General features: G+C 33.6%; 2 protein-coding genes across 2 annotated transcripts; one reads left to right on the top strand and one right to left on the bottom strand.

Annotated features, from left to right (window-relative positions):
* Positions 1-278: 278 nt before the first annotated feature.
* LOC139500555 (uncharacterized) lies at positions 279-3,644 on the bottom strand. Its single transcript, XM_071289304.1, has 2 exons — positions 2,404-3,644; positions 279-414 (listed from the first exon to the last, which is right to left on the bottom strand). Exons 1-2 carry the CDS (start codon positions 3,642-3,644, stop codon positions 279-281), a joined length of 1,377 nt encoding a protein of 458 aa, XP_071145405.1.
* A 48-nt stretch (positions 3,645-3,692) lies between these two features.
* Positions 3,693-23,659, top strand: LOC139500554 (uncharacterized). The gene is made up of 2 exons (XM_071289303.1): positions 3,693-4,843; positions 23,515-23,659. The coding sequence occupies exons 1-2, from the start codon at positions 3,693-3,695 to the stop codon at positions 23,657-23,659; spliced, it is 1,296 nt and encodes a 431-aa protein (XP_071145404.1).
* Positions 23,660-25,192: the final 1,533 nt, after the last annotated feature.

Here is a 25,192-nt window from a genome sequence, read left to right as displayed (position 1 = left end):
GATGTTTAGACGAGTTATATATATATATATATATTTACGTGGAAAAGTAACAACCGGACACCAAAAACTTCATTTTATGAAGCCCAGGTGGTCGTGTAGTCGTGTGGTATAGTGGTACGGCTACAGTGCATGCGATTTGGTGTCACGATATCTCAGTAGCATGGGTTCGAATCCCGGCGAGGGAATAACAAATGCGAAAGCAAATTACAGATCTAACATTGTTGGGTTGATGTTTAGATGAGTTGTATATACAGATTGTCCACAGCCATGTATCACCATCACTGCTGGTGATCCGATGGATAAATCTGTTGTAGAGTTGTTACTGGCTCTGACGTACTTATAAATATAATTATTTTCTGTGACTGTATCTTACTATAATTTGTAGGATCCTTTACTAGAGATAATTTAGCTGATCTGTTAGAATAACATCTCCATGCCTTATATACCATGTACTGTTGAACGACACTAGATTAAAACTGACGTGGAAAGGAAACACCCGGCCACCGAAAGCTTTATTTTATGAAGCCCAGGTGGTCGTGTGGTCTAGTGGGACGGTTAAAGTGCAGGCGATTTGGTTTCACGATATCTCAGTAGCATGGGTTCGAATCCCGGCGAGGGAAGGACAAAAAAATTTGCGAAAGAAAATTTACAGATTTAACATTGTTGGGTTGATGTTTAGACGAGTTGTATATATATATATATATATAAAATGACTGAATAAATAGTCAACGATCAATCTTACAAGGCGATGGATCATGTAATATGATTCTGTACACTACAAAATATAATATATAACAAGTCAAAAAGGGTACAACATCACCATAAAATAACTATAAAATATACAAATATTAGATATTTCGGATAACAGATATCCTTCTTCAATAATAGCACGATGTCAAATGAATCATGTCAATTCAAATTGAGACTCTATCAAAATCTTGATTTATACAATTTAAGCGAACGCTGGAACAATTTTAAAATTTCCAAACACACCGCAAAGACTACAGAAATATGCCAAAAATAAAAATAGTTATTTACGATGTGAAATGGCACAACTTTAGATTTCCAAAGGATGTGACAGTTGAGATGTAATAACTGCATTGAGGGCAGTCCTCAAACAAAAAAATCAAAATAATCAAAAATGTCCTTACCGATCCAGGATGGTATAAATTAGACAACGGTAGGGCAATTACAACGGAAACTACATATTAAAGCCTTCCAAACGAATAGCAGTCTAATAGTGATTGAAAAAATAAGTTTTGTATATTGAGCTTAAATAATTAAACGTGGCAACGTACTTATACATCATCCCGAATCAATGAAAACCTGTAATTTAAACGGTAATTTTAAAAATAATTTCGAACTGTAAAGCCAGTACTAAATCCGGCGTTGTTTAAAACAGGTGGTCACAGGAAAATGAGGGACTCGTTCTATGTTTTTTCATTTATGCCCTCTGGGGAGACTGTCCGTAACTTTCTTATCCAAAATCTTTCCCGAGCGACTCTGTCGACCTTCGACCAACACTCGTTGTGGTCTATGATCGTGATGGTAAGGTTTTTGAGATCAGCTTTTGTGTGTCCAGGTGATCTCAAATGACGACTTACGGGTAGGTCGGGCTTGCAAGTGTAGTCACTTCGATGACCATTCATGCGTTTGTTAAATGGCTGCTCTGTCTCGCCAACATACTGCATGCCACATCGACACTGAAGGAGGTATACAACATTCTGGGTTTTGCAAGTTACATTGCAATATATAGTGTACACAGACCCAGTCGAGTGGCAAGTGAATGTTTGAGTATTCAGTATTTGTTGACAAGTCAGGCAACGTCTGTTACCACATGACTTGCACCATCCTGCAGTTGAACAGCTTTTATTTGAGGAAACGTCAGCTCTAACAAATAAGTCTTTCAGACTTGCTGGTCTCCGAAAAGCTAAGACAGGAGGATTGGGAAAGATCTTGGATAATTTAGGGTGTTTGGCAATAGTTTGCCAATTGGCACGGATCAAACGTGAAAGGTTATTAAAGGCTGGATTGTATGTAAGAACAAACGGGACTATTTTGCTGCGCCTCTTCCGTTTGTACTGTAAGGGGTCATTGCGGCTGTTATTGTTAGCGCGCGCAAACCCCTTATCTATGTCCAATTTCTTATAACCTCGTTTTGTCAAAAATCCGCGAAGTTCCTGTAACCGTTTCGTGACAGCCTCCTCAGAGGAGCAAATCCGCTTGACTCTGAGAGCTTGACTGTACGGGATACTTTTTGTACAGTGTTTTGGGTGACAGCTTTGGGGAGAAAGGTATTGATGTTTATCTGTGGGTTTACAGTAGAGGTCTGTTGATATGACACCGTCCTTTATAGATGTGGTTGTGTCTAAGAAAGATATCTTAGAGTCGGAAATTTCATACGTAAATTTAATTGAATGGTGGGCGTTGTTTGCATGTCTGATGAAATCATCCAGTTTTTGTTGAGATTCAATCCATTTCATGTCAACATCATCAATGAAACGGAACCAAGACAAAGGTTTGGATAAAGATGTTGCAATAATTTGTTTTTCTAATTTGCCCATGAAAATATTGGCGTAAGACGGTGCCATTTTCGTCCCCATCGCTGTCCCGTTAATTTGAAGGTAATGCTCACCATTAAAGGTGAAATTGTTGCATTTCAGGACCAGAGTAAGCAGCTGGACTAAACATTCAGTAGGTGGTTCTAAAATGTTGCGCGAGTCCCATATTTCCCTACAAGATTGTATGCCGTCATCATGAGGTATGTTGGTATACAATGAGGTGACATCTAAAGTGACAAGGAGGGTTTCCGGAGGAAGAGGGTTCATGGATTCCATTTTACGAAGATAATCTGTAGTGTCTTGAATGTGGGAAGGAAGATTTTCTACATGAGATCTTAAATGAAAATCGACGAATTCCGAGATTTTCTCAGTCAGATGGCCGTTTGCGGATACAATGGGTCTACCAGGGTTGTTAACCTTGTGTATTTTGGGAAGAAGATACAATCGACCAGGCTTGGCATTCTCTGGCTTTAAATAATCAATTGTATCCTCATCTATGTGACCGTCATTGTACATGGTTTGTAACGCAGTGATAATTTTGGAGCTAAACTCGGAAGTAGGGTCATAGTCTAGCTTCTTATAAAATCTCTCATCAGAGAGCTGACGCACTGCTTCCGCGATGTAGTTAGCTTTGTCCATTATCACAACGGCACTGCCCTTGTCTGCTGGTTTTATCACAATAGCATCTCGGTTTCTCAGCGATTGTATGGCTTTTTTCTCGTCAGGAGAGGTGTTGTAAAATGACGAGTACTTGTTGCTAGCTAGATGAACAACATCCGATTTGATTTTGTCGATAACATCTTCCAGTGTAGCAGATTTACTAGGTTTTGGAATCCATGAACTCTTCTTTTTAAAATGCGGAATTATGATTTCTTCCTCCGAGTCAGACGTGTCTGTGTCCTCCTCATTATCCACCTCTTTATCCTTGTTACCAAAATATTCTTTGATTCTGAGGGTTCTAGCAAAGTTATCAAGGTCATCTCCCAATTTCATATCATCTATGTTATTGGGAGTAGGGCTACTCCCAATAACATAGATGATATGAAATTGGTCATCTCCCAATTTCATATCATCCAATTTCATATCATCTATGTTATTGGGAGTAGGGCTACTCCCAATAACATAGATGATATGAAATTGGGAGATGACCTTGATAACTTTGCTAGAACCCTCAGAATCAAAGAATATTTTGGTAACAAGGATAAAGAGGTGGATAATGAGGAGGACACAGACACGTCTGACTCGGAGGAAGAAATCATAATTCCGCATTTTAAAAAGAAGAGTTCATGGATTCCAAAACCTAGTAAATCTGCTACACTGGAAGATGTTATCGACAAAATCAAATCGGATGTTGTTCATCTAGCTAGCAACAAGTACTCGTCATTTTACAACACCTCTCCTGACGAGAAAAAAGCCATACAATCGCTGAGAAACCGAGATGATATTGTGATAAAACCAGCAGACAAGGGCAGTGCCGTTGTGATAATGGACAAAGCTAACTACATCGCGGAAGCAGTGCGTCAGCTCTCTGATGAGAGATTTTATAAGAAGCTAGACTATGACCCTACTTCCGAGTTTAGCTCCAAAATTATCACTGCGTTACAAACCATGTACAATGACGGTCACATAGATGAGGATACAATTGGTTATTTAAAGCCAGAGAATGCCAAGCCTGGTCGTTTGTATCTTCTTCCCAAAATACACAAGGTTAACAACCCTGGTAGACCCATTGTATCCGCAAACGGCCATCCGACTGAGAAAATCTCGGAATTCGTCGATTTTCATTTAAGATCTCATGTAGAAAATCTTCCTTCCCACATTCAAGACACTACAGATTATCTTCGTAAAATGGAATCCATGAACCCTCTTCCTCCGGAAACCCTCCTTGTCACTTTAGATGTCACCTCATTGTATACCAACATACCTCATGATGACGGCATACAATCTTGTAGGGAAATATGGGACTCGCGCAACATTTTAGAACCACCTACTGAATGTTTAGTCCAGCTGCTTACTCTGGTCCTGAAATGCAACAATTTCACCTTTAATGGTGAGCATTACCTTCAAATTAACGGGACAGCGATGGGGACGAAAATGGCACCGTCTTACGCCAATATTTTCATGGGCAAATTAGAAAAACAAATTATTGCAACATCTTTATTCAAACCTTTGTCTTGGTTCCGTTTCATTGATGATGTTGACATGAAATGGATTGAATCTCAACAAAAACTGGATGATTTCATCAGACATGCAAACAACGCCCACCATTCAATTAAATTTACGTATGAAATTTCCGACTCTAAGATATCTTTCTTAGACACAACCACATCTATAAAGGACGGTGTCATATCAACAGACCTCTACTGTAAACCCACAGATAAACATCAATACCTTTCTCCCCAAAGCTGTCACCCAAAACACTGTACAAAAAGTATCCCGTACAGTCAAGCTCTCAGAGTCAAGCGGATTTGCTCCTCTGAGGAGGCTGTCACGAAACGGTTACAGGAACTTCGCGGATTTTTGACAAAACGAGGTTATAAGAAATTGGACATAGATAAGGGGTTTGCGCGCGCTAACAATAACAGCCGCAATGACCTCTTACAGTACAAACGGAAGAGGCGCAGCAAAATAGTCCCGTTTGTTCTTACATACAATCCAGCCTTTAATAACCTTTCACGTTTGATCCGTGCCAATTGGCAAACTATTGCCAAACACCCTAAATTATCCAAGATCTTTCCCAATCCTCCTGTCTTAGCTTTTCGGAGACCAGCAAGTCTGAAAGACTTATTTGTTAGAGCTGACGTTTCCTCAAATAAAAGCTGTTCAACTGCAGGATGGTGCAAGTCATGTGGTAACAGACGTTGCCTGACTTGTCAACAAATACTGAATACTCAAACATTCACTTGCCACTCGACTGGGTCTGTGTACACTATATATTGCAATGTAACTTGCAAAACCCAGAATGTTGTATACCTCCTTCAGTGTCGATGTGGCATGCAGTATGTTGGCGAGACAGAGCAGCCATTTAACAAACGCATGAATGGTCATCGAAGTGACTACACTTGCAAGCCCGACCTACCCGTAAGTCGTCATTTGAGATCACCTGGACACACAAAAGCTGATCTCAAAAACCTTACCATCACGATCATAGACCACAACGAGTGTTGGTCGAAGGTCGACAGAGTCGCTCGGGAATGATTTTGGATAAGAAAGTTACGGACAGTCTCCCCAGAGGGCATAAATGAAAAAACATAGAACGAGTCCCTCATTTTCCTGTGACCACCTGTTTTAAACAACGCCGGATTTAGTACTGGCTTTACAGTTCGAAATTATTTTTAAAATTACCGTTTAAATTACAGGTTTTCATTGATTCGGGATGATGTATAAGTACGTTGCCACGTTTAATTATTTAAGCTCAATATACAAAACTTATTTTTTCAATCACTATTAGACTGCTATTCGTTTGGAAGGCTTTAATATGTAGTTTCCGTTGTAATTGCCCTACCGTTGTCTAATTTATACCATCCTGGATCGGTAAGGACATTTTTGATTATTTTGATTTTTTTGTTTGAGGACTGCCCTCAATGCAGTTATTACATCTCAACTGTCACATCCTTTGGAAATCTAAAGTTGTGCCATTTCACATCGTAAATAACTATTTTTATTTTTGGCATATTTCTGTAGTCTTTGCGGTGTGTTTGGAAATTTTAAAATTGTTCCAGCGTTCGCTTAAATTGTATAAATCAAGATTTTGATAGAGTCTCAATTTGAATTGACATGATTCATTTGACATCGTGCTATTATTGAAGAAGGATATCTGTTATCCGAAATATCTAATATTTGTATATTTTATAGTTATTTTATGGTGATGTTGTACCCTTTTTGACTTGTTATATATATATATATAGTGTCTAAAAAAGCAACAATCAACATTCAATCTATCTAGGTGTGGATCAGTTTGTAAATAAACTGATGCAGTTACTAAATTAAATTATATAAGTGTCTAAGAATGTAACTTTAACACACTAATGAGTGTTATAAAATTAGTTGTTATATTTTATATATTATTCACGCAATATTTCGCTAAACAAATTAGCTTCATCGGGCGTGTGCATCTATCTAGGTGAAATCGGATGCATGACAAAAAATATCTTTGTAGCTTGAGCTACCCAAAATTCGTGTAAAAGTTTAACATATTGATTGATGGTCTATATAAAACATATGTTTGCCGTTTATTGTACATAACAATTTTTAAATCTAAACAAATAGTTGTTTTAGTTAAATACAATGAAATTCATGATTAATTCCTTTGGTTTTGGGTAGAACTGTTTTTCATCCCTTTCATTAAGTCCATCAGATTCAAGAGTACGTAGCTGATGCATCCAGAACCTTTCTCTCTGTTTTCTCCTTTCGGAGTCCCAATTTTGGTTTACCTCAATTATTTGAAAGGTGATATTATCAAAAGTATGTCCTGTTCATAAGAGGTGTCTCGTAATTGGACAGTTTCTTCATTTTGTATAGAACGACCGGTGATTGTTAAGTCTGATGTTGAATTTAGTTTCTGTTTTACCAACATACTGCATCTTGCAAATTCCACAAGTAAGAATATAAATACTATTTTCCGTTTCACAATTAGATGTAACATAGATGTTGTATCGCTGATTTTTTACTTTGCTGATGAAAGAGTGGTCAGTCTTGGCGGCTTTACAGCACTTACAATTGCTTCTACCGCATTGTTTGTAACACCCAAATTTAGAAGTTTCTTGTTTCTTTACTTTTGATGTCACAAGTATGTCTTTGAGATTTCTGGGTCTGCGATAGGCAATAACAGGAGGTGAGGGAAAAATTTCTTTTAAGGAAGAGTCATTTCATGTCATAAAACCACAGTTCCGGTCCTGAACAAGCATGACAAATTTGCCACTGGACTTTAAGCACAATTCACAACTTATAGTATATATAGTTGTGGAATACAAAATATATGAATAGTGATGCAATTTGCCAAAAAAATAGAATACAAATACCCACCACTTTATATAACTGACAAAATTTAAAGGCTTTCTTAACTAAACAATGGTTTGCCATGCAGCGCTCAAATAGTTAGTATTATGTTTTGGTATAGGGTTTAGAAATATTTAATATTGTATAAAGATCTTTAAACTACACATACTAACTAAGCTATAATAGGTTCAGATTCATTATTTTATTGAATATAAAACATATATAGCATATATTAAAACTGACGGTCAAACATCAACAGCTTAAAACGTTTACACAAATTCATCAATTCTTTAACTTTTAGCCGTATATTGTATATTGTAAAATAGTCATTTACTTCATGCGTTATAGATCATTGATTTTGTTACCTGTTAACCCGGTTGATAACTAGCACGTGCCTATGAACTCAAGCATTTTAACAAAAACGGATTTTTTTTAATTTACACCATATAGCAGGGGCGGATCCAGAATTTTTTTAGAGATATATATATATGCAAGAAGTACGAGTGAGTTATCACGGTATCAACATTACTGAATTTATGTACCGAGTCAGTATGTTCAATAAAAAGATGACATGCTGGCACTCCTAATTGGTGCGGACAAAAGTTTATAGTCAATGTGTTTCAATATTGTTATAATTTGTATTATACAATCCATCCTGACATTAAAGGGAAACTCCGCAAAAAAATGAAAAATTGATATTTTGTTCTTGAAGCATAATAAACCACATGTTCATCAATAAAAAAGTTTAATTCTGTATGGTTTGTTTTGTTTGTTTTTTTAAATAATATCTTTGTTGCACTTTTCTTTGCTGTTGTAACAAATTGCTCGACCAGCTGGAAGAGTATCCCTGTGAATTAGTCACTGGATAACCAGGGAATTTATTCAGTGAATTCATATATATAGATAATTTGTTAGTTTTACAGTTCATGGTTATTACATACATTTTACAAACTATATTGTTTCATGATTACGGAAAGTGTACAGTTTTGTCCGGTTTCGTTATTAAAGATTAAAACTTTATGATCGTTGACCTTTAACCTTATTGATGAAAACCGCTGAAGCTGGTTGATCAATTGCCCCGATTAATTTATACGTTTTATTGATACTCACGAACAACTTAAACTTTAGTTAAAAATTACATGTGGTAAGTTTCGACATTGTAGTTGGAAATTCATTTGATTTAGTGATAAAGTGTGTATAAAAGTATTTTGAAACAAAATTCTGTACATTTTCATAAAGCATGCTGTTTTGGTTTATTACCACGTGTTCCGATATATTGTCAACTTTTGCTACACAAATGAAAATATATTATATTTAGCTATTCATGATCATATGTATCTTTTTACATCATTTAAATATTTGCTGTTTTTAGCATTAATATATATGTTAATTTCGTATGTGTTTAAAAATTCATTTCTGAAAACTGCATAAGCGTCTATGCCTTTTTGTTTATAATTTGATATATGAGTACTTTTATGAATTGAATATAATAAAACAGTTAGGAAGAGATTTATATCATTATACATGTATTTTATAACCCAGTACTAAACTTTTAAAATTAAAAATATGTGACCCAATTTTGATTCTGCTTACAAGTACATATATTTTCTTCCACAATTCATGAAAGAATTGACATTTAAGAAAAAAGTGTTCGTAATCTTCAGTCACGTTACACAAGTCACACATACTTGTTTCTTGTATGTGCCATTGTAGTAGTTATTGTTTACATGGGAGGATGTAATGAAGTAATTTCCATCATAACATTTTATATTTGTTATTAATTAAATAGGTAAAAGTAAATTGAAGCACATTGTTTATTGGAGTGATTGATTCTAGATTGAAGATGTTTTTCCATTTGGAGATATATATATATGCAAGAAGTACGAGTGAGTTATTTTTAGGGGAGGGGAGCTCAGATCATCATTTCTATATTTCTATATCTTATTTTTAGTACCATATATCTGTACTTACTGAATATTTGCCTGCTTTAAATGCATCAAATATTTGCCACTGAATGTTAAACAACGAAACAATCAATATATATTTTCTTTACATTTCATCATCTATATAATCTTTTTTATCTTTATAAATGGTGACCTATTCTTATCTTCATACAAATACATGGTAATTGAGACAAGTAAATACACAAATTTTAGAACTGTATGCTTGGGTCCGAGATTCTGCTTCAAAATAGATACTGTGAACAAAAATTAGCATTTGATTAATGTCAATTAATTTTCCTGGACCGGAGCAAATAAAAGGGGAAGGAAATACGACATTCCGTTTAAAAAAAAAAAATATTGTACATGTATGGTATTCAAAAATAAATAGCCAGTTGACTTTGTTGTTGAATCAATTCACAAAAAGACGTTTTCGAAGAACAATAAGAAAATACATACACACATAATGTTTTTGTGCGTACTAAATTTTGGAATGAAGAGATATCCAAATATAGATGTAACTACCATTGTCGACATTAAACAAATATTTGTACCTATTATTTAAAAAGTTTCACCTGTTAATCGATCTTAACCTGTATTGTATTATAAACCAATATAAATTCGTACTATTCAGATCAAAATGCATGTACATGTATTTTACATCAAAACTTTAGCAGACATTACACACAGGTGTCAATATTTACACAACCACCGATACGTTGTCATTGATCTCGCATTTTGGACATTTGTATTAATTAACGGCAAGTTTAAGGAGTCAAATCAAGCTGTGATTAATTTCCGCTCTAGACAAGAATATACAGTGGCAATAAAATTTTGTTAGACATTGTTTTGGGGACCTGCACAAGGAGGCAATCTGCCACTGGTGCTATATGTATACGACGCAAGATTAAACCTGACGTGGAAAGGTAACAATCGGCCACCGAAAGCTTCATTTTGGAGCCCAGTTGGTCGTGTGGTCTAGCGACTACAGTGCAGGCGATTTGGTGTCACGATATCTCAGTTGCAAGGGTTCGAATCCCGGCGAGGGAAGAACGAATAATTGAGAAAGCAAATTTACAGATCTAACATTGTTGGGTTGATGTTTAGACGAGTTGTATATATATGTATATGATCTAACATTGTTGGGTTGATGTTTAGACGAGTTGTATATATATTTTACGAGTTGTATATATATACTATAGATAATTTAGCTCATCTGTTACAATAAGATCTCCATGCCTTATATATCATGAACTGTAGTACGCCGCTAGATTTAAACTGACGTGGAAAGGTAACAATTGCCCACCGAACATTTAACTTATGTGAAGCCCAGGTGGTCGTGTGGTCTAGCGGGACGGCTGCGGTACAGGCGATTTGGTGTCACGATATCACTGTAGCATGGGTTCGAATCCCGGCGAGGGAAGAACCAAAAATTTGCGAAAGCAAATTTACAGATCTAACATTGTTAGGTTGATGTTTAGACGAGTTGTATATACATTATGTACACAGCCATGTATCACCATCATTGATGGCGATCCGATGGATAAATCTGTTGTAGAGTTGTCACTGACTCAGACGTACTTATGAAATTAATTATTTTCTGTGACTGTATTTTACATGAATTTGTAGGATCCTTCACTATAGATAATTTAGCTGATCTGTAACAATAACATCTCCATGCCTTATGTATCATGTACTGTAGTACGCCGCAAGATTAAAACTGACGTGGAAAGGTAACACATGCCCACCGAACGCTTTACCTTTGTGAAGCCCAGGTGGTCGTGTGGTCTAGCGGGACGGCTGCGGTGCAGGCGATTTGGTGTCACAAATAATTAACAAAAAAAAAAGATTAATTCAACTCCAGAATTATGAGCATGTTCTCTCTAAATGAATATGAAATACTTGCAACTGGACAATAAGCAATTTCAGTCAAAGTCAATTAATAAAAACAGATAAAGTTTGCAATAATTATAATCATTAAAACCTACATTGTACTAACTAAATCTGATAAACGTTATCAGCGATTTTATTTAGGATATACATGTACAGTATTAGTGCTAAAAGACGTGTGACGTTTTGGCGTTAAATATTGGACACGTTTTGGCGAATAACAATTATCGGACACGTTTGGTGGTTATGACATCGGACACGTTTGGTGGTTATGAAATCGGACACGTTTGGTGGTTATGAAATCGGACACGTTTGGGGTTTATGAAATCGGACACGTTTGGGGGTTATGAAATCGGACACGTTTGGGGGTTATGAAATCGGACACGTTTGGGGAATATTGTACATTTCGGACACGTTTCGGGAGAAAAGACACGTTTGGGGGAATCGGACACGTTTTGGTGGTTATGAAATCGGACACGTTTGGTGGTTATGAAATCGGACACGTTTGGGGGTTATGAAATCGGACACGTTTGGGGGTTATGAAATCGGACACGTTTGGGGGTTATGAAATCGGACACATTTGGGGTTTATGAAATCGGACACGTTTGGGGGTTATGAAATCGGACACGTTTGGGGGTTATGAAATCGGACACGTTTGGGGGTTATGAAATCGGACACGTTTGGGGGTTATGAAATCGGACACGTTTGGGGGTTATGAAATCGGACACGTTTGGGGGTTATGAAATCGGACACATTTGGGGTTTATGAAATCGGACACGTTTGGGGGTTATGAAATCGGACACGTTTGGGGGTTATGAAATCGGACACGTTTGGGGGTTATGAAATCGGACACGTTTGGTGGTTATGAAATCGGACACGTTTGGTGGTTATGAAATCGGACACGTTTGGGGGTTATGAAATCGGACACGTTTGGTGGTTATGAAATCGGACACGTTTGGGGAATATTGTACATTTCGGACACGTTTCGGGAGAAAAGACACGTTTGGGGGAATCGGACACGTTTTGGGGGAAGGGCACGTTTGGGAGTGTTACATATATAGACGAATAATTTATTAGTTCCTCAACAAAACAACAACGGAAATAAAGAATCAACAGAGGATTTAATTTTTAATTAGTTTAGTTTATTATTATTTATTCGAGAGATATAATACTTTAACTTCAAATAAATCTATAATTAATCTTAAATGCACTAATCAAGCAGAAGGGGCGTAACTCGTGGTATCATACCGGCATACTGAAAGGATCGAAACATGGTCTGACCATTTTGAATGTTAATTTTGAGATTTAAACTGATTTGGTCTGACACGGTCTTAGCGGATCTAAACAACTCGCTAGAAGTTTCAGTCTTGATTATACCTCAGTAAATTCAGTCAATTAAGATATGATCAGACCAAAATGACCGTTACAGACTGAAATCGTGCTACTAGTGTAATAAAGTGCAAATATGGTCAGTTTTGGTTGTTGCAGTCAAATAATATCTGTAATTACAGCCAGCATGAGGTATCAACACTACCAGACTGATTGTTACGAGACAATATTTTCAATAAGAAATGACACTCAAGTTTTGGTTGATGTGCTATAATATTTTTGTTATATCAGCTAGCCTGATATATCAAAATTACTGTCATTTGTACAATACAATTAATCCTGACATAAAAAGACATATTGACTTACTATGCGGCCATATCAAGTTACACGATTAAAATGAAATATAGTTGTGTTGTGCTAGCAATCCTGAGGTTTCACAAAATCTAAATTTTAGTTACGAGTCAATTTAAAAAAAAAATGACATGCTGGCACTCCGAAATTAATGCAGACCAAAGTTTTCAATATTGTAATCATTTGTTTTAAATAATCCATGCTGACTTCATGAAAGATTACTGATTTACCTTTGGAATTTCAACCAAAGATGATGAACTGGATCTTCCATCACTATATTGGATTTCTAAACTGCATAAGTGTCATTACAAACAACGGTATATTGCTGGGTCTTCCGAGTGTTCAACGAAAATTCTTTCTTAATTATTAACATCTATTTTATCAGCAAGCAATCAAAGACGGGCTTCAAAATTATTTTGAAACTGCCTATTCTAGAGGTGCGTGGATCAGATGTGGATACCTAAAAATTCCAAAGATCTTTTATAGTACAAACAATCCAACTCTCTTTCATCTTGTAATAGTATTAAAACATTTGACTTTTCTACAGTTTATACAAGTACACCCCATTCCAAACTAAAAGACAAATTGAAAGAGTTGGTATTGCTTTGTTCCAAAGAAAAGAATGGCCAACGAAGATACAAGTATCTTGTCTTAGGAATGGATAAATCCTACTTTGTAAAGGATCACTCTAATTCAAACAAAAAATTCTCTGAAAATGACATTATCAAGATGCTTGATTTCTTGACTGACAACATATTTGTTACGTTCGGAGGACGTGTTCTTCAACAGACTATCAGCATTTCAATGGGAACGAATTGTGCCCTCTTCTTGCCGACTTGTTTCTTTATAATTATGAGGCAGACTTCATACAGGAACTTCTTAGGAAGAAATAAAAGAAGTAAGCAATATTCTTCAACTCTACTTTCCGCTATATAGATGATGTTCTTTCACTAAATAATTCAAAATATGGTGACTATGTCGAATGCATCTATCACCTTGAACTACAGATAAAGGATACAACAAATACAGTTAAGACAGCCTCATGTCTTGACTTACATCTAGAAATTGACAATGAGGGTCGATTGAAACCAAAATTTTATGACAAAAGAGATGCTTTCAGCTTTCAAATTGTGAACTTTCCTTTTCTAAGTAGCAACATTCAAGCAGCACCCGCATACGGTGTATTTATCACCCAATTGATACGATTTTTCCGTGCTTACATTTCCTATCATGATTTTTTTTATAGAGGGTGGTTGCTCACAAGGAAGCTATTAAATCAAGAGTTCCAACTGGTGAAGATGAAATCATTTCTTCGTAAATTTTACGGACGCCATCACGAGTTGGTTGACCGTTATGGACTAACCGTTTCACAAAAGATATCGGATATGTTCCTTACGTCGTAACTACAGTCCCCTTCCCTTTCATAGATGTGACCTACCAAACTAGACTATTTACCGGATGTCTTATCTCATAAGCAACACGATGGGTACCACATGTGCAGCAGAATCTGCGTACCCTTCCGGAGCACCTGAGATCACTCCTAGTTTTTTGTGGGGTTCGTGTTGTTTATTCTTTAGTTTTCTATGTTGTGTTATGTGTACTTTTGTTTGTCTGTTTGTCCTTTTCCTTTTTAGCCATGGCGTTGTCAGTTTATTGTCGATTTATGAGTATGGCTGTCCTTCTGGTATCTTTTGGTCTTCTTTTAAGTAGTCATTGTCATGATTGTGTTTCTCATATTGCTGTCATTTGTATAATTCAAACCATTTTTACATCAAACAAAATGTTGATGCATCATGCGTCTATTCATTAAAGCGGGGGGTTTGGAATGCCACAAAACCAGGTTCAACCCACCCTTTTTTCATAAAATGCCCTGTACCAAGTCAGGAAAATGGCCATTGTTATATTGTTGTTCGTGTCTGTGTGTGTTATGTTTCGGTGTTGTGTCTCTGTTGTGTCGTAGTTCTCTTATATTTGAAACGTTTCCATCAGTTTTAGTTTGTAACCCGGATTTGTTTTTTCTCTGTCGATTTATGAATTTTGAACAGCGGTATACTACTGTTGCCTTTATCTATGTATATCAAAACTACTTAATTTTTTGTTACGAGTCAATATTTTCAATAAAACGAATATATTCTGGCACTCCAAATTGGGTCACACATAACTTTGAGTCATTGTGTTCCAATATTGCTGACATTTGTATTATACAATTCATCCTGACATAAAACAAAATACTGATTCACTATGCGGCCGAATAAATTCAACTTCTAAAATGGAAATATAGTCAGTTTTGGTAGATGCAGTCAAATAATTTAGTTTTTCGAGCCAGCCTGCGGTACTGAATTTTGTACCGAGTTAATATCAATATTTTCAACGAAAAATGACATGTTAGCACTCCAAATTTATGCCGACAAAAGTTTGAGGTCGTTGTGTTACTATTTTGCTAAACGAGCCTAACTGTGGTATCAAAACTACTGCATTTTTTGTATAAGTCAAAATTTCAAATAAAACGAAGTCAGTCTGGCACCTGATGCAGAATATAGTCTTTAGTGTTGACAGTGGGTTAATTGCCTTGTATTTTTATACCCCTTCCAAATTTTTTTCTCCATGTTTAATGCCTCAAATTGCAAGTAGGGGGTGAAATTACACTGTAAAAAATTGGGGTCCAGAATTTTAAAGGAAAGTAGTGATTTGGTCCAGCTGAAAAAGGTTCAAAATTAGCACTTCGGAAGCTGTCAAAAGATTTCAAGACGCCCTAAACATAAAATTGTCCATATTTTGAGTTAGAGCCGATGAAGTTTTCTATTTTTTAATTTTCATATATGTTCTAAAAGAAATGCACTACGAAATAATTGTGGTCTCGGACCAACTGGTCAATATTTTCAATAAAAAAATTACATGCTGGCATTACAAATCGATACAAATGCAAAAGAGTGTAGTCGTTGTTTTTCAATACTTTTATCATTTTTATTATACAACTAATCCTTACATAAAGTAATTAGATTTATTTGGCGGACATATACAGATTTACATAATTCAATGCAAATATTCTCATATTTTGGGTCGATACGGTCAATTCTTTCTGTTCTACCAGCTAGCCTGAAATATTGCTGTCAATTGTACTATACAATTCATCCTTACATTAAAGAAATACAGATACATTATGCGGCCATATACATGACGCAGACATAATTTTGTTGTCATTGGGTTCCATTATTTCTCTCATTGTGTTCCATTGCTGTCATTTGTATAATACATATCATCCTGACATAAAACAAACATACTAATTAACTATGCAGCCATATAAATTTACCTACTCAAATGGAAATGTAGTCAATTTTGGTAGATACAGTCAAGTTATTTAGTTATACGAGCCAGCCTACGGTATCAACATTACTGAATTTATGTACCGAGTCAGTATGTTCAATAAAAAGATGACATGCTGGCACTCCTAATTGGTGCGGACAAAAGTTTATAGTCAATGTGTTTCAATATTGTTATAATTTGTATTATACAATCCATCCTGACATTAAAGGGAAACTCCGCAAAAAAATGAAAAATTGATATTTTGTTCTTGAAGCATAATAAACCACATGTTCATCAATAAAAAAGTTTAATTCTGTATGGTTTGTTTTGTTTGTTTTTTTAAATAATATCTTTGTTGCACTTTTCTTTGCTGTTGTAACAAATTGCTCGACCAGCTGGAAGAGTATCCCTGTGAATTAGTCACTGGATAACCAGGGAATTTATTCAGTGAATTCATATATATAGATAATTTGTTAGTTTTACAGTTCATGGTTATTACATACATTTTACAAACTATATTGTTTCATGATTACGGAAAGTGTACAGTTTTGTCCGGTTTCGTTATTAAAGATTAAAACTTTATGATCGTTGACCTTTAACCTTATTGATGAAAACCGCTGAAGCTGGTTGATCAATTGCCCCGATTAATTTATACGTTTTATTGATACTCACGAACAACTTAAACTTTAGTTAAAAATTACATGTGGTAAGTTTCGACATTGTAGTTGGAAATTCATTTGATTTAGTGATAAAGTGTGTATAAAAGTATTTTGAGACAAAATTCTGTACATTTTCATAAAGCATGCTGTTTTGGTTTATTACCACGTGTTCCGATATATTGTCAACTTTTGCTACACAAATGAAAATATATTATATTTAGCTATTCATGATCATATGTATCTTTTTACATCATTTAAATATTTGCTGTTTTTAGCATTAATATATATGTTAATTTCGTATGTGTTTAAAAATTCATTTCTGAAAACTGCATAAGCGTCTATGCCTTTTTGTTTATAATTTGATATATGAGTACTTTTATGAATTGAATATAATAAAACAGTTAGGAAGAGATTTATATCATTATACATGTATTTTATAACCCAGTACTAAACTTTTAAAATTAAAAATATGTGACCCAATTTTGATTCCGCTTACAAGTACATATATTTTCTTCCACAATTCATGAAAGAATTGACATTTAAGAAAAAAGTGTTCGTAATCTTCAGTCACGTTACACAAGTCACACATACTTGTTTCTTGTATGTGCCATTGTAGTAGTTATTGTTTACATGGGAGGATGTAATGAAGTAATTTCCATCATAACATTTTATATTTGTTATTAATTAAATAGGTAAAAGTAAATTGAAGCACATTGTTTATTGGAGTGATTGATTCTAGATTGAAGATGTTTTTCCATTTGGAGAATCCTAGTGTTCTCTCATCATTTTGTTATTTAAATGGTTATATATATCTTTGGATGACATATTTTCAATTAGTTCTGGGTTTTTTGGTTAACAATCAAGGACAAGTTTAATTTTGTTTTTACAGAAGTTTTCAAAGATTTGTCAGATTTTAATGTACTAACCCATTCTTTTGGAATACAATTTTTCAATTTTAAAAGTTCTGAGATCCAATTGGTTTTTGGGGTCAGTTTCTCCAATATAAGTTTTTGTGATATGTGCCCTTTTTGATCAATTATATCATTAATGAAAATAATACCATCTTTTATCCAATTTAGGTAAAATAAACATTTTCCTTTAAATTTTATGTTTCTATAACCCCACAACATTTGCTGCCTAATATTTCTTAAATTTATGATAGGTGTATTACTTGTTGGTGAATTATTTGCTTCATACCAGCTCTTTAATATGTTTAAGTAAAATGAGGGTAGAACATTACATAAATTAGGTAATGATTTTATGTTGTCAGGCATCATATGAAATATAAGGTTGTTTTTACCAAATTTATTGAAATAATATGTTGGAATGACTTTCCAATTAGCAAATTCTTTTGACGTTAATCGTTTAACCCATGAAATATTTAGTGCATTTATTAAGTAATCAATGTCTGTCATTTGTATACCTCCATTTGTGTAATCTTTGGTGAGTGTTGAACGTTTAACCTTTTCTTGTTTATTATTTCATATAAAATTATATATGAGGTTTTTTAAATCTTTTATGTACATTTTGGGTATTGAAACAACCGAAGCTAAAAAAAAAAGTAAGATTAGGTAAAATAAGCGACTTAACAACTGTTATTTGACCTATCATGGTTAAATTTCTTTTTTCCCAATCAAGTATTAATTATTTTTTTTCTGTTTCATTGTTTTTGCAATATTTTTAAAATTTGTCATATTAGACTTTTACTTGGTTCTTTGCTCCAGTGTATATTTTCAATTGTTTCTTTACAATGTTTAAGTCTACCTTACCATATACCTTCTGTATTAGATTTATTCAGTTTCAAACCAGAAAGTGTTCCAAATATTTCTATTAGGTTCAATACTTTGTGTATTTCATTTTTTGAACTGAGAAAGAGTGTTGTGTCATCAGCCAATTTGGAAATTTTTAAACTATGCGTTTTTTCATCAAGTTTAATTTGAAACCCTTTAATGTTTGAATCTTGTCTTACTCTACAGGCCAGATTTTCAACTGCTATAACAAAAATAAGAGAACTTAACGGACATCCTTGTTTTATACCACGGTGAAGACTATAGGTTTCTGAGATCCAGCCGTTATTAGACAGGCATCCTTTATTATCATTGTATAACGTTTTAACCCATTTTAAGAAGGAATGTGGTATTCCAAATTTTAGTAGAGATTCATACATGAAGGGCCATTCTAAAGAATCAAAGGCTTTGGAAAAGTCTATGAACAATAAAACCCCATCTATATTAAATTTTTCTGAGTAGTCTATAATATCTTGAATCTGGCGAATGTTAAAACCTATGAACCGATTTTTTATATATCCATTCACTACAAACCATTAAAAGTCTGAAATGGCCTATATCTGTACTCGACTGTACTGATTTTTACTCGACCAGTCTGAATTCGTCTGAGATTTACTTAATAATACTCGACTGTAGTCTGAACCATACTTAACAGTCTGAATGTGTACTTGACCAGTACTTAACCGTTTTATACGAGTCTGAACTGTACTCGACCTAGTCTGAACCGTACTCAACCAAGTCTGAACTGTACTCGACCTAGTCTGAACCATACTCGACCTAGTCTGAACCATACTTGACCAAGTCTTAACCAAACTAGATCTATTCTTTGTATCTATTAACTGAATTTTATCAATTTAGGATTTTTTTTTAATAAAAATGAAATTTAAACAACAACTTGAAATTAAAAATGTATTTAATACAGTATTGAAATTAAAATTTCACAATAATCAATCGTAATATAACTTCAACTCAATATTAATCAACACTTACATAATAATATATATCAACTTTTAAAATATAAATAAAACAAGCTGATCAAATAATCTAAAAAAATGAATTGTGACTAATATTTTCAATATTATTCAAATTTTATGAATATTTCGGAAATATTTTATGGTAATTGGACTATTTTCACCATTAACTTAATCCTAGTATAGATATATGTTGTCAGTTGACTTTAGTTTTAAAGGTGTCATACCACCAATTAAAAGTCCCTATCTGTTCAACCAAATTTTGCAATTTTCACAGCTTTCTAAATATTTTACCTTAAGTTTAACTTCATAGAAACAAAGTATATCCTGAATTGTACAGGTGTCACCTTTCTGCATGCCAATTTTTAACATACATTCAAAATCATATAAGAAAGAAGAGAGATCCCGGATGGAAGTACCCCCTGGTTTTCTGGAAATCTTAAATTAGTATACCATGGAGCGCACTAATCCTCAATTTTAAATGCAACACTCGTATACAGGTAAATGTTGGCTCAAAATGGTCTTAATATATTTCTCTTTCAACAAAAGTTTCATTTCTGCAAATTTGTTGGTTAGTTTAGGTGAACAAGGACATCAAATGCACTATTTTTGTCCGTATGGGCCTACTTTCACATACGTTTTAAATTTGAGGGAGTAATTGGTGGTATGACACCTATAATGAAGTGAATGGTTTTTTTTATTAAGATATATATAAAATAGTATATAAAACAATTTAATAAATTAAAAAAAAAATGAGAGCATAATTGTTTTGTTTTATTAAACCAAAAATTTAATATAATCATTATAATAGAATTTCCCTAGCAATCCTTGATAACCTTTTTAAAAAAGGAAATGTATTCCAAAGTAACAATAAAAAAAGATTTAAATTAATTTAAGTATTTGTTTGTCAAATTAACATGTCATACATAAAGCACTTTAATATGTTCTAATTAACTCAGTACATGTGTGTTTTACAGGTAAAAGAAAGCCCTATTTTCTTAAGCTCGTGTATTACTTATCTAATACATACATGTATATTCGAAAGGCCTTGTTATTTAATTTAAACATGATGTTGCAATTTTGAATCAATGTTATTTAGAATTTAATACCTCTGACCAGGTGTGATCTTATTTATGAGCTTGCCCCAAGCAGAGGTTAATTATACTTTATGTTTCACCACTAATCAGAAAAATAATATTATTCATTTATTTAATTTTATCCCTTTTTGATATAAGTTATATATAATATATTTTATTTATCCTAAATATAATCAGAGATATATTTCTTTTATAAGGTTTAAATCTTTTATAAATTTTGTTGGAAGTTGTTATATATGTCAGTTAAAAAGAAATTTATTTAAACAGTCAAAAAAGTAGAGAGTTTTTGGTCTAGTATGGTTCAGACTGGTCGAGTATTGTTCAGACCTTTGGTTAAGTATGGTTTAGACTGGAAAAATAGGTCGAGTACATGTCAAGAATGGGTTAAGACTGTTTCAGACTGGTCGAGTAATAGTTCAGACTATTTTCAACGGCAAAGATAAAGGTCAAGTACGATTCAGTACAGTGAAGTATGGTTCAGACTTGGGTCGAGTAATGTCAAGTAAAAGTCAGACCAATTTAGACTGGTCGAGTAAAAATCAGTACAGTCGAGTACAGATATAGGCCATTTCAGACTTTAATGGTTTGTAGTGATTCTGATCGCTATGAATAACTTTGGACAACACCATCTTTAATCTTTGCGCTAAGGCAATATGCCATAAGCTTAGTGTCTACATTTAATAAAGTGATTGGCATGTAGTTATCTAATGATAATGGATCATTCTTTTTATATAGTAAGGAGATAACACCTATTTTTTGGAGAGTTGTCATTTCTTCTTTTTCATAACATGTATTAAATACTTTCACTGCAGATTCTTTTAGGTATGACCAAAATGTTCGATAAACGTTTACACTGAGACCATCTAGTCCAGGGGATTTATTCAGTTTCATGTTAAATATAGCATTTGTACATTCTTCTAATGTTAGGTTGCCCCCCAATAGTTCACTGTCATTATTGGATAGTGAGTGATCTATCTTTGTTTGACTTATATATTTTTTTGTTTCTGAAGGGTCCGGTTTAGTACTTTAATACAAATTTTGGTAGTAATTTTTTCCTAGAATAAGAATATCTGAGGCGTCTGTAAAAATATTACCATGGTCATTTCTATGGGTGGAAATAGTTTTCTTGGTTTGTCTTGATTTTTCAAGACCCAAAAAATATTTTGTGTTTTTTTTCCCTTCTTCTGTCCATCTGACTCGGGATCTTATTTGTGCACCTCTAGTTTCTTTTATATATAAATTCTATAAATTGTTTTCAACATTATTTATTTCTTTTTTTTTAAAGATGTTGAGAATTACTTGATTTTTCATTTAAGAATTTTAACTTATTTTCTAAATGTTTAATTTCATTTTTACTTTCAGCAGCCTTTTGTTTGCAGATTGCAATGGTTACCTCCATTACTTTAGTTTTGAAAATGTCCCAAGTAACTCGAGGATCATTATTTTTGGTGAGTATTTTTTCTTTATGAGTATCAATTAGTTTAATTATTATTTCCTTGTATTTTGTATCATACAGTATACTGTTATTTATCTTAAAGAATCCTTTGCCTTTATTTTGAGCTTTACGTCTTATTTGTAAAGAGATTGCTTGATGGTCTGTATGTGATACTAGTGCAGGTCTTATGTCTGCTGATATTATGTGCGGTCTTATATCTGGGCTTATTAGAAAAAAATCAATTCTGCTTACAACACTTCTATTGTTTTTTCTTCTCCATGTAAATTGACTGCTGTTTTGATTTAGTTCTCTCCAAATATCAATAAGTTTATAATTTTTTTATAAGTTGCTTTAAACTGTTAACAGGTTTATTTTGATTATTAGGGCTAATACTTTTACTATCAAATGAAGTTAAACTTTCATTCATATCACTCCCCATTATTAATATTCATAAGCGGTTATTGTTAATGATATTGTTTACTTTTTTAAAAAAAGAGTTTCTATTTCGACGAATGTTCGGAGCATATACATTCAGTAGCGTAAAGATATTACCATCAAGTTCTATATTAATGAGTATTATTCTTTCGTCATTATCTCTAGTTTCATTAATAGTTTTATATTTTATGTTATCTTTTATAAGAATTGTTACGCCTCTTGATTGTGAATATCCGAAACTATGCTAAAGTTTCCCTTTTATCTCATTGTTTATGACATTTTCATGTTTTTCAATAAAGTGTGATTCTTGTATGAATAAAATATTACACTTTTGGTTTTTGCACCATATGTTTAATCTTTCTCTCTTTTCTTTTTGCCCTAAGCCTTAACAGTTTAAGGAACATATATTTAGTTTTTCATTCATTATAGAGATAATTTATTTCTATATTACACGTCATGCACGTATCTTCAGAATTATACAATAGAGACAGTAGGTTGAGCTTAAAAAGTAAATAAGTTGATATCATATTGTTAATATACACACTGAAATTGTTTACATACACATATAAATTATACAAAAATATAAATAATATAGAAAACGGTTGAATTTGATTTCTAAATTACATAGTATCATGTGTTTAAAACCAACATTAATGATGATGAATTTTATGTTGTGTGTGATAATCATATACTTGTTAACATGTTCGTTTAAGAAAAAGAAAAAAATCAATCATTATTACGTTTATTTTCTTTTTCAGGTTGATATGTCTGTTGCATAGAACATGTAGAAGAGATTTTGTATTTTGCGCAAATTTACTTTTTGGATTTCATGATACACAAATAGGAGTATTTTTCTCACAGCGTTATGAAGACTGTGATTTTGGATATGAAGTAGCAGCATAATGATATGACAACTTAACCATGATGACTGGCTTTTCCTGTTCTCTTTGCTCAACAATTTTTATTTTTTTTTGAATATCCTATGAATATTGAGGAGGAAGAGTGTACAAGAAGATGAAATATTTGTGCAGTGTATAATGTACATTTGATTGGATTTGACAAACATAATAGTATTGGATATAGATTTAACAAGCATAATAGTGTTGAATTTGTGATAATGTTTGGATTATGTCTGTGTGAAAATGTGATTCTAGAATTTTCCTGATCTAATCTGAATGTCTTAGCATAAGGAACTGCTGATGTACATGTATCATAACTCTTTGTATGCATAATTTTTTTTTTTGTGGATAACGTTTACAAAATATTTGATAGTTGTGATCCAGCTTTTATTATGACATTTAGTTGGTAGATATAGGGAAATTTGTTTGCCGTAAAAAGGATTGTAAATTTTTAAAAGATGAGTGCTTGTCAACATGTTCAATATCAAAAATAAATTACATGTATACATATATTTTTGTATTACTCTTTCATGGGAATATGTATAATCAACTATTATACCATATCCGTTTTTTGTTCATTTTTTATAATATAGATAAAAACAACAAAAGAGACAAAAATAACATAGATAAATTTACATACACACATGATTATTTAAAAGAAATATTTGGGTGTTGGTCACACAAAAAAGGGGGGAATTAAAAATACAGTTTTTCTTCATACTACATTGACCTGAATTTATATCGTCTTCAAATGAGTTAATGCCCTTTTGGTTTTTGAACAGGGACGGATCGTTCATGGACTTCATCAGTCGATGTTGTTGCTGGACGCTTTTCACTACGAGAGTCTGGTGTTCCCGCGCCATATTGAAACATCGTTGTCTGAATGTTTGATTTTTTAGCTGTAACGTCTCCTGATTTTTTCCTTCGTTTTGTTGTTTTCTTTTTTTCTTTTTTGGGTTTTCCACTTCCTCCAAAATATCATTGGTTTTATTTTCGAAGGAAAATGTCGCTTTGGTGATTTTCTTCGAGGCCTTTCCGAGTACATTTGATACCTTTTTCGGATTGACGTTTATTGTTGATTTTGAAGCTGCTACATGCATGTTTTCTTCTGGTGTATCATCAATTGACTCAGTGTTAGATTCGTCACTGTCAAGTGTCACTTTGAGAAGAGCTGCTGCTTTTTGACTCATTGTCATGAGGCATGCTGTTACTCTCCTTGTTTTGAGCTTCAAAACTTGGACAGTCAGCATGCTTATGCCCAGGTAGCTTGCACTGTTTACAGACCCAGTCGTTCTGACAGTCTCAAAATCTGTGACCATTTTGAAAACATTTATTACATACTAAGTTTTCGTTTGTTGATGGCATTCTATCTTTACGGAAGACCGTAGCTCTAAACTTTCCAATTCTGATAAATCTTGGTAGAGGTTTTTCTAATGGGTCACAAAAAAGAATGCGATCACCCGTTTGGCATTCTGTCAGCAACTCATCTACTCGAAGTCGTTCTCTGTTTAATTTGTGAACGGTACATTTGCCTTCA

Source organism: Mytilus edulis, chromosome 13 (assembly GCF_963676685.1).
Source record: "Mytilus edulis chromosome 13, xbMytEdul2.2, whole genome shotgun sequence".
NCBI classification, from domain to species: domain Eukaryota; kingdom Metazoa; phylum Mollusca; class Bivalvia; order Mytilida; family Mytilidae; genus Mytilus; species Mytilus edulis.
The sequence above is the reverse complement of the archived record's forward strand: the minus strand, read 5'-3'. Positions and strand labels throughout refer to the sequence as shown.

Coding starts and splice junctions, on each gene's coding strand:
- LOC139500555 (XM_071289304.1), bottom strand. CDS start 3,644: ATGAAATTGGATGATATGAAATTGGGAGATGACCAATTTCATATCATC. Junction 415..2,403: donor CACCATTCAATTAAATTTAC/GTATGAAATTTC, acceptor TTATTCTAACAG/ATCAGCTAAATTATCTCTAG.
- LOC139500554 (XM_071289303.1), top strand. CDS start 3,693: ATGAAATTGGGAGATGACCTTGATAACTTTGCTAGAACCCTCAGAATC. Junction 4,844..23,514: donor CACCATTCAATTAAATTTAC/GTATGAAATTTC, acceptor TTTCTTTTTCAG/GTTGATATGTCTGTTGCATA.